The sequence below is a fragment of the Tribolium madens genome, unplaced genomic scaffold (genome assembly GCF_015345945.1).
Source record: "Tribolium madens isolate multiple individuals breed KSU strain unplaced genomic scaffold, Tmad_KSU_1.1 Scaffold_19;HRSCAF=116;Tcas5.2_LG9, whole genome shotgun sequence".
Classification (NCBI taxonomy): Eukaryota; Metazoa; Arthropoda; class Insecta; order Coleoptera; family Tenebrionidae; genus Tribolium; species Tribolium madens.
In genome coordinates, this window is record NW_025400983.1 from 1,950,401 (window position 1) to 1,965,594 (window position 15,194).

The 15,194-nt window shown below is 34.4% G+C and overlaps 6 protein-coding genes across 8 annotated transcripts in view; 4 read left to right on the top strand and 2 right to left on the bottom strand.

The window, feature by feature from the left end:
- LOC123010511 (superoxide dismutase [Cu-Zn]-like) overlaps positions 1-2,226 on the bottom strand; it is a 9,970-nt gene extending 7,744 nt beyond the window's left edge. The window contains exon 1 of one of the 2 annotated variants that reach the window (XM_044407464.1): positions 2,140-2,226. The gene's annotated coding sequence lies outside the window, so the exon portion shown is untranslated. Of the gene's footprint in view, positions 1-967; positions 1,095-2,139 lie in introns of those variants that run through there. The other variant, XM_044407456.1, reaches the window with a different exon arrangement.
- Positions 2,227-2,291: 65 nt separating this feature from the next.
- Positions 2,292-3,123, bottom strand: LOC123010501 (superoxide dismutase [Cu-Zn]-like). The gene is made up of 3 exons (XM_044407445.1): positions 2,899-3,123; positions 2,634-2,849; positions 2,292-2,586 (listed from the first exon to the last, which is right to left on the bottom strand). Exons 1-3 carry the CDS (start codon positions 3,097-3,099, stop codon positions 2,326-2,328), a joined length of 678 nt encoding a protein of 225 aa, XP_044263380.1. The 5' UTR covers positions 3,100-3,123; the 3' UTR covers positions 2,292-2,325.
- A 2,898-nt stretch (positions 3,124-6,021) lies between these two features.
- Positions 6,022-10,594, top strand: LOC123012350 (putative leucine-rich repeat-containing protein DDB_G0290503). Of its 2 annotated transcripts, none has more exons than XM_044410206.1 (8): positions 6,022-6,098; positions 6,148-6,270; positions 6,318-6,475; positions 6,524-7,069; positions 7,116-7,339; positions 7,377-7,709; positions 7,755-7,956; positions 10,470-10,594. In XM_044410206.1, exons 2-8 carry the CDS (start codon positions 6,150-6,152, stop codon positions 10,542-10,544), a joined length of 1,659 nt encoding a protein of 552 aa, XP_044266141.1. In that variant the 5' UTR covers positions 6,022-6,098; positions 6,148-6,149; the 3' UTR covers positions 10,545-10,594. The 2 variants fall into 2 exon arrangements, with proteins under 2 accessions (XP_044266141.1, XP_044266149.1); XM_044410214.1 differs by having other exon boundaries at positions 6,029-6,083.
- On the top strand, positions 10,533-11,837 carry LOC123012360. Its single transcript, XM_044410227.1, has 3 exons — positions 10,533-11,376; positions 11,434-11,560; positions 11,607-11,837. The coding sequence occupies exons 1-3, from the start codon at positions 10,607-10,609 to the stop codon at positions 11,688-11,690; spliced, it is 981 nt and encodes a 326-aa protein (XP_044266162.1). The 5' UTR covers positions 10,533-10,606; the 3' UTR covers positions 11,691-11,837.
- Positions 11,838-13,012: 1,175 nt separating this feature from the next.
- On the top strand, positions 13,013-13,772 carry LOC123015750 (COA8 family protein CG14806, mitochondrial). Its single transcript, XM_044415666.1, has 4 exons — positions 13,013-13,142; positions 13,198-13,223; positions 13,270-13,516; positions 13,563-13,772. The coding sequence occupies exons 1-4, from the start codon at positions 13,074-13,076 to the stop codon at positions 13,770-13,772; spliced, it is 552 nt and encodes a 183-aa protein (XP_044271601.1). The 5' UTR covers positions 13,013-13,073.
- A 69-nt stretch (positions 13,773-13,841) lies between these two features.
- Positions 13,842-15,177, top strand: LOC123015740 (dolichyl-diphosphooligosaccharide--protein glycosyltransferase subunit 1-like). The gene is made up of 2 exons (XM_044415652.1): positions 13,842-14,502; positions 14,548-15,177. Exons 1-2 carry the CDS (start codon positions 13,842-13,844, stop codon positions 15,168-15,170), a joined length of 1,284 nt encoding a protein of 427 aa, XP_044271587.1. The 3' UTR covers positions 15,171-15,177.
- The last annotated feature ends 17 nt before the right edge of the window (positions 15,178-15,194 follow it).

Below are 15,194 nucleotides of genomic sequence, written 5' to 3' on the forward strand. Positions count from 1 at the left end.
ATCAAAATAAGCAGAATTATTGCATTTCACTACTAATTTTGTAATTTTTTCTTTGTTGTTGCAAAATCTTTTTCATTTATTTGGTTTCTTAATAAAAAAATCTTTAAGTGAAAATAAGGCCTTTTAGACTTAATTTCGTTATTTTGGCAAAATCTCTTTTTCTCTTTTTTTATTACCTACTAAATTTTTTCAGTTTTTATTGCATTTTTATTATCATAATAATTTGATTTTTGCGTTTCAGCTTGAGTTATTTAATTTTAAAATTTTGTTTTCATTTTTCAGTTTTTGAATGTTGGGATTTTGTAAATTCGGATTTATTTCATTTAATTTTTGAAGTTTTCAGTTCATGTTTATTACTTTTTTTGGTCTTTTAAGTTCAAGTTTATAATATTGAGTTTTTCTGACTGATTGTCGATTTTAGTTTGAATTTCTAGTTCAGTTTCTCATTTTTAAATTTGAAGTTTCATAATATTAAGGTTTTACTCAATTTAAACAAAAACTTAAGAAAATTCATCTTTCTCATATTCGTCTCAATATCGTTTCATACACTTTTCAAAGTCTCTAAGACTCACCCCCAAAACACCATTTTCGAATCAAAATCGGTGAGTTTTTCAAGCAGAACATTTTCTTCCACAAAAAAATTTGGTCGATCAAAAATTTTCTTCACTTACCAAAAACTAAAGTTTTTTTTTTCTTTTCACTTAACAATCATAAATTAGACTAAAATCTCAGTTAAATGATACAAAAATAATTTTTATTTGTTTTAATTGATGTTCTAAAAAAATGAGATTTTTTGGAAAAGTCGATTTTTTTGATTTCTTATGACAGAGCCTAAAAATCATTATTTTTTTTCCGTAAAATCACAGGAAAAAATAATCCTCTCGGATTAGCGTAACACGATAATAAATCGTTCAAGGTTACCCTTATTGACAAACAAATTGAAAAAATTGAGTATGCAAATACCAACCTGAATATTTTTTTTCAATACAGCTTCACTGTCACTTTGATTAATGATAAGAAACTTTTTTCCAATACTTCCACTATTACTCACCTCTTTTCGAGCACAACTGACTTGTTTTTACCTCGCTATCTATTCTTTCACCTTATCACAAAACTTGTACTGTTTACAATTAATTATGTCGTGAAAAGAGGCACGCAGCTGATAAGGAGACAACAAAACAATGGTTTCAAAGAATGAAAATTAGATTAATTACTAAAAACTTCTCTTTTTTTGTTTGTTTTGGTCCCTACTATTACGTCCTGAAATATTTGACAATCTTTTTTTAACACCTTGTATAATTTCAAATTTTATTGATATATGGATTTTTCCGTTAAAATCACCAAGTAACAAATAATACTCGTAAAAAAATAATTTATTATTAACAACACTTCTTGTTATCTCTAATACCTACTTTACTAAGCACTTTGGTATTTTTAACTAGAATTTTCCGAGATAAAAAAATTGTTGTTTTTTCCGTAAAATCACAACAAAAATAATCCTCTCGGATTAGTTTAACTGATTTCCACACACGATAAATCGTTCAAGGTTACCCTTATTTACAAACAAGATGAAAAAATTATGCAAATACCAACCTGAATTTTATTTAACACAGCTTCACTTTTTTGATTAATGATATAAAAAAAATTCTAATATTTCCACTATTTATTACCTGTTTTGCTATCTATTCTTTCACCTTATCACAATKTTGTCCTATTTACAAATTAATACAGGCACGCAGCTGATAAGGAGACAACAAAACAACGGTTTCAAAGATATCGAATGTGAAAATTAMAATTATTACTAAAAACTTCTCTTTTTTTGTTTGTTTTGGTCCATACTATTACCTCCTGAAATATTTGACAATCTTTTTTCAACACCTTGTATAATTTCAAATTTTATTGTTATATGGATTTTTCCGTTAAAACCACAAAGTAACAAATAATACTCGTAAAAAAATAATTTATTATTAACAACACTTCTTGTTATCTTTGGTATTTTTAACTAGAATTTTCCGAAATAAAAAAATTGTTGTTTTTCCGTAAAATCACAACAAAAATATTAGTTTAACTGATTTCCACACACGATAAATCGTTCAAGGTTACCCTTATTTACAAACAAGATGAAAAAATTATACCAACCTGAATATTTTTTTCAACACAGCTTCACTGTCACAAAATTCTAATATTTCCACTATTTATTACCTGTTTTGCTATGTATTCTTTCACCTTATCACAATCCTGTCCTATTTACAAATTAATAGAGGCACGCAGAAGACAATCAAACCCAAACAACAAAAATAAAAATTTATTCTCATTCAAAAACAATCATTTAATATAGGCAATCACACCACACGCTATGGTTTTCCCCGAATCGCCATTAACCAAACTCTCGGCCGTCCCGCCTCTCCCAAGATCATCGGGATTCCCCGAAACGACAATCGAACGTCCCACAATTCCCCTAGGACCCCCCATGAGCGCCAACAACGGATCAGCGATACTAAACTCCACACTCCCATCCTCCCCCACTTCAATGTTCCCCAAATCGCCAACATGCCGGACGGGGTCGGACGGACCGCCATGTTGGAGCTAAATCCAAAATTAACCACAAGCCACTTGATTGGAAATCAACTCACCTGATAGGGGTTGAAATGGGGCCCCAATTTCTCGCACCCTTGTCTCAAATCCCCCGATTGGTGGATATGCAAGCCGTGCTTGCCGGGGGGCAAAGCCGTGAGGTTGCCCCGCACCAAAATGGGGCCATTCGGGGGGTGTCTTTGGAAGAAGACGACTTCGCCCTTTGACTCACCCTCGCCCTGGAGGAGGGCCACGGCGCTCGCCGACCTTAAATCCTAATAATATGTTTTAACACTCGCCCCTGGCTCGTGTATTAAAACTTACAAAAGTGTAAGGTTCGGCGTAAACTTCGTAGATGTCGCTTTGGTAGTTTTCGACTCCGGGGTACATTTTGATGATCAGGGGGCGGTTTCCCAATCCGGGGACTTGGTAGAGGGCGTTGCGAATGGCCAAAGTTTGCATTGCGGCACTTTGGACCGTTTTAATTGTCACAAAAGTGAAGCACAAAAGCACCGATTTGAACATTTTCGAAGCGAAGAAGCAAATGAAGAAAATGAAGAAACATGCGAATTATAAATACCGATTTAATGACACATGAGTGTTGTTTACAAGCCATAAAGCATTGACCAGTAATGAGAAATACAAGGTAAAAAATGTGTAGAGAAAATTAAATTAAATTAATTGTAATTAATTTTAAAAAATGTCAAGCGTGCAGAAATACACTAATTAAAGGAAAAATGATGCACATTGCATATCCTTGGACAATAAAGCCAATTAAAAATTCTAATTGGTGTAGTATTTTTTTTTTCAAGGTTAAAGACGAATCAAATTTCGTTGAAAAATAATACAATTATTAAAAAGTGATTAGTTTGTGATTTCGGGAAGATTACGTCAATTAAATCTGATAATAACAAAGACTTGATCAAGGCTAAATAAAGATTTGATCATCCAAAAAATTTCTAGTAAATAAATAAATTACGATTTTTTGCAATTGTTTGATGATTAGTGAGTCATGAATTGTAAATGATGCTCAATGGTGAGAAAAACGTAAATTGTTTGTGCATTGGTCATTAATTATTCGCAACTTATTTAATTTCACTAAAAATAAAATCTATAAAGAAGAAAAATTGAAAAAGATCAAAGTGACCTATGACTAAAATTAAGTTGGCAACTAGCAACAGAGACAGAAGATGTGAGGCTTATCTTCCATCTCTCTTTATAAATTGTTGCCAATTTAATTCTAGTCATAGGCCATTCTGATCACAATTAAATAGAAAAAAGTGAAAAGATTTTTCTGATCTGTGACTGAAATTAAGTTGGCAACTAGAAACAGAGACAGAATATATTAGGCTTGTCAATCTTCGTATCTCTTGTCTCTATTTTTAAATGTTGCCAATTTAATTCTAGTTACAGGTCACATCAAAAAGTGATTTTTTTGTAATGTTGATCAAAGTGGCGTCTGACTATGACATTAAGTTGGCAACTAGGAAAAGAGACAAGATAAAAAGGTAAAAATTGGCAAGCCTCATGTCATGAGGCTTGACAATTTTTGTACCTTCTGTCTGTTTTATAATGTTGCCAATTTAATTCGAATCACAGGCCACTCTGATCACAAATAAATAGAAAAAAGTGGAAACATTTTTCCGATCAAAGGAACCTATGATTATGACATTAAGTTGGCAACTAGGAAAAGAGACAGAAGATAAAAATTGGCAAGCCTCATATTATGAGGTCTGTCTGTTTTATATTGTTGCCAATTTAATTCGAATCACAGGCCACTCTGATCACAAATAAATAGAAAAATGTGGAAACATTTTTCCGATCAAAGGAACCTATGATTATGAAATTAAGTTGGCAACTAGGACAGAGACAGAAGATGGTTTGTCAATTTTCGTATCGTCCATCTCTGTTTATTAATTGTTGCCAATTTAATTCTAGTCACAGGCCCTTCTGATCACAAATAAATTGAAAAAAGCAGAATGATTTTTCTGATCACAGTGGCTTGTGAATGAAATTAAGTTGGCAACTTGAAACGGAGACAGAAGACATTAGGCTTATCAATCTTCGTATCTTTTGTTTCTATTTTTAGAAGTTGCCAATTTAATTCTAGTCACAGGTCACATCAAGAGTCAATAGAAAAAAGTAAATTTTTTGTAATGTTGATCAAAGTAGCGTCTGACTATGGCATTAAGTTGGCAACCAGAAAAAGAGGTAGAACATAAAAATTTTTATATCTTCTGTCTGTTTTATAATGTTGCCAATTTAATTCTACAAAAATAAATAAAAAAATAGAAAGATTTTTCTAATCAAAGGGGCCTGTGACTATAACATTAAGTTGGCAATTAGGAACAGAAAATATATTTTTTTAATATTGCCAATTTAATTCTATTCATAGGCCACTTTGATCAGGTATGTACTTTTTTCTGATGCTTCTGATTAAAGTGGCCTGTGATTGTGAAATTAAGTTGGCAACTAGAAACAGAGACAGAAAATATGAGGTTTGCTAATTTTTGTATCTTTGTCTGTTTTATAATGTTGCCAATTTAAATTCTAATTACAAGCCATTCTATCACAAATAAATAGAAAAAAGCGGAAAGATTTTTCTGATCAAAGAGGCCTATGACTATGAGATTAAGTTGGCAATTAGGAACAGAAGATATGAAGTTTGTCATTTCAATTCTAGTCACAGGCCACTTTGATCAGAAATTCAATTAAATATGAGCACTTTGTTGTAAAAAAATATTTTTTTTTTGGAAACTTAAAAAAAGATTTAGGAAAATTAGGTTCAAATTCGCTAAATTGTGGCAACAATATTTCAAATTGTTGCCAACTTGCCAAATAAATAAATTTCACAAATATTAAGCTGACACGAATAAAATCTAATTTTTAAACATAGTTTTTTGTAATCATAATAAAAACTTTTCTTTCAAGTAAAAATACAAATACCAACCTGACAAAAATTAATCTCAATTCTAGTTTCTATTTTATTAATAAAAATACATTTAGCCTTCAATATACTGGGCGTTTTATTACATATACGTATACCAAGACCGTATTAAAATTTTTCTTCTTTTGAATGCGGTGTTGCCAAGTTACTCAATTTTCTTTGAAAATGTGAAAAATACACGATTTGACTCAAATTTTTCTCAAATCTTTTTTTAACAATGTAAATACTACTTTGACACATCGTTTGAGGGAATTACGTCATTTCCATATATAGGGTGTCGACTACAAGTGATCAATTTTTTTAGGAAGAAAATCAACAATTTAATCACTTTTTTGTGTTTATTTTTTTTTAATGATACACATTTTTCAATATTTTTATTTAGTTTATTTTGTAATTTGCTTATTTTATTTTCCAAAAATGTCTTCTTTCTTCCTATTTTTTGATATTTGGAATTTTTTCTTCAAAAAAAAAATCAAGATTGCACCTAAATGCTTGACAAGTCCAGTAAACGTCCTAGAATATGTCAAAATAATCTCAATCACGTGCCCCCTCAAAATTCCAAGTATGTAAAACCCAGGTAAAGCCAAGCCTTCGATTAACCCAAATTTGATTTTTGCAATTGGCAGAAATGTTTTGTCCGGTGGTAAAAACCCCTTGTAACCCGTCCCCACCCTGCCCCCCAAGCACCCCATCCAAGTGTCCGCCCCCCAAAACCCACTACTTCTTCGTCGACCAAACCCCAACTCAAGGTATACACCAAAGAAAAAAAAAACACCCAAAAATAACAAAAACTCAGTTACAGCCCCCAAAAAACGCTCAAATTCCCACCCACGCAGTGCAAGCAAATCGTCAAATGGCAGTAGAAAATGCTGCGCATGCGACTCGAAAAACGCATCATCCGATTCAAAAATAATCAGAAATAAAACCAAGAAACAAAACGCAACACCAAGAAATGTTGTTTCAGCTCTAGTTTTTGCCACTTTTTTGACTTGTTAGTTTCAGGGGAAGCCGCAAATGGACCCTGAAAGTGTCAAACAGCTGAAACAAGACCTGAAAACGATCAAAGACCAACTGACGATTTTGACACAAAACCGCGACGAGGCCTTAAACGTCACCAACGAGCTGGAAATTCGCTACAAAAGCTTGCTGGAGAAGAGCCAAAACCAAGAACGGGAAATCGAAGAATTAACACGAAAAAACCTCGCCTTGGAGTCGAAACACCAGAGCAAAACCGACCTAAACGAGCTGAATTCGCTCTTCAAAGAGTTGGTGGACAAGTCAAAAATCATGGAAGAAAGCAAGAAGAAAGTGTGTCGTTGCATCAAGGAAAAAAGCCACGAATACCAAGAAATGACCAACTCGACGAAACAACTGTCGAAATCCATCGCCGAAAGAGACGCCAAATACGCAAATTTGATGAGAAACTACCAAAAAACCAAAGAAAACGAGACCAAATTGAAGGAATTGAACCAAAGATTGATTAAGACAGTTGAGGAGTTGGAGAGTCAATTACACCAAGCCATGATGGAGATCGAAGCCGCCCACCAGGTACGCAACTTTGTGCAAAGCTTGACCTCTCAAAAGCCCCGTTTAGGAGGCCACTGCCCTTGCAGAAGACTTGAACGAAAAAACCAAAACTTTCACTGAAGAAATGCACCAAAAAACCCACCAAATCTCCGACTTAAACTCCGCCATTGACGAACTAAAAACCCAAATTTCGCAAACCACTGGAATCGAAAAAAAATTCCTCAAATTGTTGCAACAGTACAAAAACGTCAACGAGAAACTGAAATCGGTTCAAGATTTGTGTCAATGCAGGTAATCGCCCCCTTAAACAGTGTCTAATTAGTGACAGAACTGACGAACTAGAAATGCAGAAGAAGAAAGAGAAGAATCTGGTTTGCGAACTAGTCGATTTGAGGCAAACCCTCTTGTGTAAGAGTGAAGATTGTGGGAAAATGGCCGATTTGAGGACCACCATTGAGGAAAAAAACAAGATAATTGAGTGTCAAAGAGCTGAATTGGCCTCCAAAGACAAACGAATCGAGTTGTTGGTGAAGAATGAAGACCGGATGAAGAATAAGTTGGTGCAACTGCAGGAGAAACTGGTTGAGATGAAGATGTCGACCAATGTGGTGTGTAGTGAGGTTTGCTCGGCGAACCTGACGCAAGAACTCCAAGAGATTATGTATTAGTTATTTTTTTAGTTTTTTTTATTTTGTTTTGTTTCCAGTACGGCTCTGTATGAAGAAATCGAGAAGGGGTTGTCGAAAGATGAGCAAATTTTGACACAAAATCGCGAGATTTGTGGATTGCAATGCACCCTTAATACTAAAGAAAAAGCATTGATTTATGCTTGTAATCAGCTAAAAATACTCCGAGACCAATTTCAGGCGACCTTAAATGAAAAACGGGCATTGGCTGAACAGTTGCAAGTGAGTATTCAAATTGCGTGTCGATTATAAGGTCAAAGGTGAAGTTATCTTAATGAGAAATCGACATTTTTTTCAAATGAAATTTATTTGCAATCATTAAATAACAACGAAAACCGACTTTTTTTCCTCAATTTTTTTCCTATTAGATTTTCTAAGATTTCAACTTTTTTTTTCGTCTTTAAAAGTTGGCAACAGAACTGGTGATTTTTTGCAATATAGTTGGCTAAACTTCTTCACTTAATAGATCGTTCATTAATTTTTTGGGAATCATAATTCCAAAAAAAAGATTAAGAATAAGACAATTTTTAGAAATACGGAAATCATTATTTTTTTTAATGAAAAAAAGCAGAATTTTGAAATTTGTGATAGTCGTTTAAATTGGCAACAGAACTTTCTTATTTGTAACTGAATATTTGACGTACAAAATTATAGGGTATGTTTTTAAATTGTTTTTGAAATAAAATAAAGCCGGTTTTGAGTTGACAACAAAACTGGGGAAATTTCTGGTGATGATAGTGACATAGTTGGCAACATTTTTTTTTACTTTTTAGTCAATTTTTTAAATATAAAATCATTATTTTAATAAAAAAAATATTTTATTAACAAAAAAAAAAATAAGCAAAATTTTGAAATTTCTGATGGTGGTTTGGCAACAGAATTTGTTTCTGAAATTATATGATGTCACTTGTTGGGTTGGCAATAAAAGTGTGGAAATTTCTGGTGATTTTTTGCAACATAGTTGGCAACGTTTTTTCACTTTGTTAGTCAATTTTTTTAATAAAAAAAATTATTAACAGAAAAGTAGTATTTTGAAATTTCTGATAATGGTTTGAGTTGGCAACAGAAGTTTGTTATTCGGCTGTTTGCAACACTGTAACTGAATATTTGACGTAACAAGATTGTAAATTATGTGTCTAAATTGTTTCTGAAATTATATAATGTCATTTGTTGGGTTGGCAATAAAACTGTGGAAATTTCTGGTGATTTTTTTTCACTTTGTTAGTCAATTTTTAAAATATAAAAATCATTATTCTACTAAAAAAATATTTTATTAACAAAAAATAAGTAGTATTTTGAAAATTTTGAAATTTCTGATAATGGTTTGAGTTGGCAACAGAAGTTTTCTATTCGGTCGCTTGCAACACTGTAACTGAATATTTGACGCAACAAGATTATACGTTATGTGTTTAATGTGTTTCTTGGGTTGGCAACAATACTGTGGAAATTTCTAGTGATTGACATAGTTGGCAATATTTTTTCGCTTTATTAGAAAATTGTTTTAAATATAACAATCATTATTCTAATAAAAAAAAATGTTTTTATTAACGAAAAAAAGCAGAATTTTAAAATTCCTAACAACGTTTGAGTTGGCAACAAAATTTTCTTGTCACATTAACTGGATATTTAACGTAACAAGAATATAGATGATGTTTTTAATTTGTTTTTGCATTTAAATGATGTAATTCTTTAAGTTGGCAACAAAACGTGGAAATGTCTGGTATTTTTTTTGCCACATAGTTGACAACATTTTTTCACTTTTAAGTATAAAAATTATTATTCTAATAAAAAAATTGTTTTATTAACAAAAAATAAGGACAAGCTTGAAATTTCAATTGTTTGAAATATTGTTTGGCAATAAAAGTTTCTTATTCAGCTGTTTTCAACACTTAACTAAATATTTGACGTAACTAGATTGTAGGTTATGTGTTTGAATTGTCTATAAAAAAAAAATTATCTCAATTGTCAATTTGTCAATAACGAAAAGTTCAATTATATCATTTAAAAATAGAATTCAGTATTGCCAACATAAACCGTCGTTCTTGGGAAGCCGACAAATACAAATATCTTCTGTCTTTGTTCAATTTTAGAATCACAGTGCGCTTTGATCAGAAATTTAATTAAAAACGTGGCATTTCTGACGTTTTTATTGTCACAATTTAGATCACATTCGAAGTGTCAAATGTCAAAGAAAATTCACTATTGCCAAATTAAAATATCCTTCATGACCACGTAGTATTCGTCTACCTATGATGTAAAGATAGAAGATATTATGAGACATATTTCTGTCTCTTTTTGATTCAGTATTGCAAACTTAATTTAGAATCTCAGACTACTTTAAATTTTTGTCATCATGGTGTGGCAACCTTGACCACCAAATGAAATCAATAAGTCAGTGTTGCCAATAGAATTTATTTATGCCAATCAGTATCGCCAACATAAACGGTATTTTGTCTGTCAAATCTTTGTTTTATCATTCATTCATTTTAGAATCACGCCTACTTTGATGAGAAATTTAATTAAAAGCCTTGCCTTTCTGATGTTTTTATTGTCAAACTTCAAATTAGATAAAATTCATTATTGCCAACTATAATTTGAAATTTTAAGGTGACAACCTTGATTAAATCAAACGTCAGACCAGCTAATAAGTCAGTGTTGCAAACACCGTTTATTTGTCAATCAATGTTGCCAACTAATTTTTTTTCACAGACGTAAATAAAATAGTTTTTTTTCAGGAATTGCGTGTGCAGAGCAACTTCGGGGACTCCAGCGACGCCTATCTCGAGGAATGCAGTTGTGGTAGTTGTTAGTTGCGTTTCAATAAAGTTTCAAACGTCAAAATTGACTTTTCTGTTGAAAAATTTCCGTAAAAATGCGTTTGCAAGCGCACAATTCCGACTTCCTCCTCCCTTTGAACGAACTCAACACCAAATTACTCGAATTGGAGTTGACCGAAAGCTCCTCCCATTGTTGCACTTGCAAATTCAAGTTTCCCCTGCAAGCCACCAAATCGCAAACCGATTACATCGAACGCTTTGTCCACAAGAGCACTTTGCGCAAAACCTCGAGTTACAACTCCCATTCCCCGAAGAAGCAAATCAAAAGCAAAAAATGCAAAAATAAGTACCACTCGCGAATGGTGTCTTCGGACCCCCAAATCGCGAAAACCCGCGACTTGGAGCTGAAATCCGGGTGTTTGAATCAATTGGAGAGGGATTTGGCCTTCATCAAGGACCAGTTCTTGTGCGACTTGAACAAGAACAAGAGTTTTATCACAAGTGTGATAAAAGAGTTGCAATTGAGCTACCAGAATCTCCTCCAGAGGAACGAGGAGCAAGAGCGGGAAATCGAGATCCTGAAAAATGAAAATCGAATCCTTTCAGTGAATTTGGACAGCGATTCGCAACTTTTGGCCTGTTTACAGGATTCTGAAAGCGAATTCGACTCGCTACCGCCCCCTCTCGTCGACCAAATCGAGGAAATCCGGGAGAAGTACCAGGAAATCGCCTCACGACAGGACTCAATCGAGTCGAAATTGAGGACGTTTGAGGAGAAACCCCCCGTTATTTTGTGCCCCCAGTCGATCACCATCAACCAGTCCGTCTACACGGTCGGAAATACCACCAATTTCGACGACTTGATGTAATTTAACTAGTGATGTAAGTGCTCATTATCGCCCTTCACTTGAGCTATTTTTAGTCAAACGCTTTATGACGAAATTAATAAAACGTGGACGCAGAACCAGGAGATTCAAGACCGCTACAAGGATCTTTGTTTACAGGAAAAACAATCACAAATTGATGATGAATTCCAAGGTCGCACTGATGTAAATTCTTGACATTGTTGGGGGCTTTTTCGAGGCTTTTTTGCAGGTGGTGTGCCCCTATTGCGCGGGTGTCCACGATTATAAAAGCGACTACGAACTGGAATGCGTCTGCGAGCCGTGTGAAGATTAATGGGGGAAGGCCCCAATATCAGAAAAGTGACATAACCTCACTCTTGAATTTTGAATTAACTTTTTTCCACAAAAAAACGCCACGTTATGTATTAACTAATTAAAAATTGGTTAAGGTGTGCAAAAAAACTTGTTTTTTTATTATAAGAAGCAGAACTAATTTTCAAATATTTCAATTAAAAAAATAAAATTGATATAACCTCACTTTTGAATCGACATTTTTTTTCCAAAAAACACAACATGGTTTTCACTAATTAAAAATCGATTAAAATAAGCCCAAACGAGCTTGTTTTTTATTACGGAGTATGAAAATTTTAAAAAAATTCGAAAATTCAGCGATTTTGTTTCATAACCTCTGTATTACGTGACGTTATGCATTTTTAAGGCTTCAAGCGGTAAGAACAGGAACACGGTTTATTGAACTTTAAGGAGATAATAATTAAAAAAAAAAAATTACCCTGTTTAGCGTTTTGTCGCGGGGAAGTCCCCAAAACAGTGACTAAAAATTTTCAATTCTTGACTTAAAATTCAAACTACATTACAAATTTTAACAATATTCACGACAAAACATAAAAAATGGACCCATTTACAAGAAATAAAGCCTTGTTTAATCACAGAATTCGATTAATTTTTGTCTCAGGATGGTGTTTAATTTAGTGATAAAACAACTACCAACATTTAGTGGAAAATAAATGTCAGTTAAAGTTAATTAATAATTTGTAATAAAATACGTTGAGTTTAGAGTTAGTAGAGTATGAAGCGGATTATGAACACATTGATCAAATATTTTTTCCAGTTTTAGCTCAGTATTCGTAATTGTTATGTATACCAACTTCCAATTCCAAAACTTACTAGATTTTGAAAATTTTGACATGACTTTTGAAACCATAGTTTTTTTCCAAAAACCGCCACATTATGTATTAATCAATTAAAAATTGCTTTTAATATGCAACTAATTTTTGTCTCAGGTTGGTGTTTAATTTAGTGATAAAACAACTACCAACATTTAGTGGAAAATTAAATGTTAATTAAAGTAAAATTAAATTGTAATAAAATACGCTGTGTTTACGATTTGGTGGAAGTTAGTAGAGTATGAATAAGCGGTATTGATGTTGATTAATGATTAAATAATTTTTCAGTTTTATCTCATTTAAATAATTAATTGTCAAGTGCACCAACCACTAAGTCCAAAACTTACCAGATTTCGAATTTTTTTTTTAATCGAACAACTTTTATTTAAATATTTGTAATTACAAATTGGGCTAAAACCCCAAAGTTTCGGTGTTCTAGTTAGTGAATACAAATAGTATTTTAGAAAAATAAAATATTTAAATTTGGATCGCGCATGCGCACATTTGAATCTGACATTTGAGGTTATGTAACAATGTTGAAAACTCTCTCAAAACGGGGCTTGCAGCCCCAAATTTTGAGACCCTTATACGCAACCGACACTGTAAGTCTTTTCCCACGTTGCACAACCACTCTTTTTACCAAATTTTGCTTTTTAGGTGCTGACCCGTGACATAACCTCAAGGTACCCCACTCTTGTTAATTTCTCGAATAATTCGGATTTTTTCCAGTAAAAGAAGCTCCCAGTCCCACCCAGTCTTCATCGAGAAGTCTCTCGAAGAGCCGGTCATCGTCGTGTCCGAAAGCGACGACGTGGACCTCATCGGGCCCCCCGACCCGCTCTCGAACCTGCGCCCCATCATCCGCAAATGTCTCCGCGACGAGACGCCCCTCCAGCGCCAGTTGAGACAAATGCAGGACGCGACGCAGGCCTGGAATCAGGAGTTTTGGGCCAAACACAACACCAACTTTATTAAAGTGATTATCATTTTTTGATGGTAATTTTAGTAATTTTGGGTTTCAGAAGCGGCAAGAGTTTGTGAAATTGGGGCAAAGCACCGGCGAAACGCGACAGTTAACGGCGGAGGAAATGAGCGGTTTTTACAAGAGTTTCCTCGACCAGAATTGGGAGACTCATCTCAACTACAACCTAGAGTGGTACAAACGCAATTTTGCGCTACTTTTCTTAGCCTTTAGAGTGAGTTTAGAGAAAAATTTAGCCAAGTTTAGGTAAATAAATGAAAATCTAGTCACAAGCTGTCATTTCAAGTAAAAATCTAGTCACAAGCTGTCAATTTTCACAATGTTGCGTTTTTTCGTGTTTTTGTTGCTAATTTCGGTGATTTCGTCAGGAATTGTTAATTTAGAAGTGCACTCAACTGTTGAGTTAACCAATCAATTGGTTTACGAATTGAACGAGGTGGTTTTTATCAATGAGGGCCCCCCGACCCAAACCTACACTTACACCATTGAATCGGGGCTCCACTCGGTGTATTTCTCCACCGAAAAGGGCAAAAAACTCGCTTTTGTGACCACAACTCAAGGTTTGAGAGTCAAGCTCAACGAGAGTGTTACCACCGGACAAGAATTCAAATTTTTTGTGAAAATAATCCACGCCAATGCGATTCTCCCCATGATGAAAAAACGGAAATTTGACGAAGACCAAGTGGTGAAATACGAGACAAACGTCCGGTTTTTCTCACTTTATGAGACCAAAGTCTTCACAAGGAGGTACAATTTGAAAAATAATTCCTTGATTGAACACACGCAGGAGGCAAGTTTCGTTGCAAGTGACCACCTTGTGTACAATTTTACGGACTTGGGGCCCCTCGAGAGGGCCTCCTTGGTGCTCGTTTTCGTCAATAATGACCCGTTCGTCGTGGTGCGCTCCCTCGAGAGGATTATCGATGTTAATCATTTTGGGAAAATCACAATCGAGGATTGTGTCACGCTCGTGAATAACGGTAGGGCGGATTTGGGCCCCCTTGGTGGTAAATGCGCTGTTGCAGGTGCTGCGTTGACAGGGCCCTATCACAGCCTCCCCAAGATCCGGAGTAAAGCCTCGACGAGTTGGTTCTACACCCATTTGCCTGCCTCGGCCGAAAATATCAAGTTTTTTGACAGTTTGGGGAACAGCTCCGAGACACAAGTCTACAATTATGGCACGTACAAGACGGTCAAGTACAAGACACGGTACCCCCTTCTCGGGGGCTGGAAAACTAGCTACAATCTTCGATATGAAATCCCCACTTATGAGTCTTTGTTCGTTTTGGGGGATTTTTTCCAGTTGCAGATCAGGGCTGTCGATTATGTTATCAATGATAAGATGATTGAGAATGCAATCGTGCGGATTTTTTTCCCCGAAGGTTCAAGGGTTGGTAATGTGGATTTGCCGTCTCTGATAAATTTTGTGGGGCAAGAGTCGGGGTGTCCCACTGGGTTGTGCTTTTATGGTCGTCCGATTGTGGTCCTCAACGGGACGAATTTGTTCGATAATTATGTGCAAACTCTCAAAATTGAGTATTTTTTGAGTCCGTTGTATTTTTTGAAAGCCCCGATTTTGATTGCAGTGTATTTGGAGGCTGCGTTTGTTGTGGTTTTGGGCGGGATTCGCTATTTCTCTTACTTGTAGTTGCAAATATTTGAGTAAATTTAG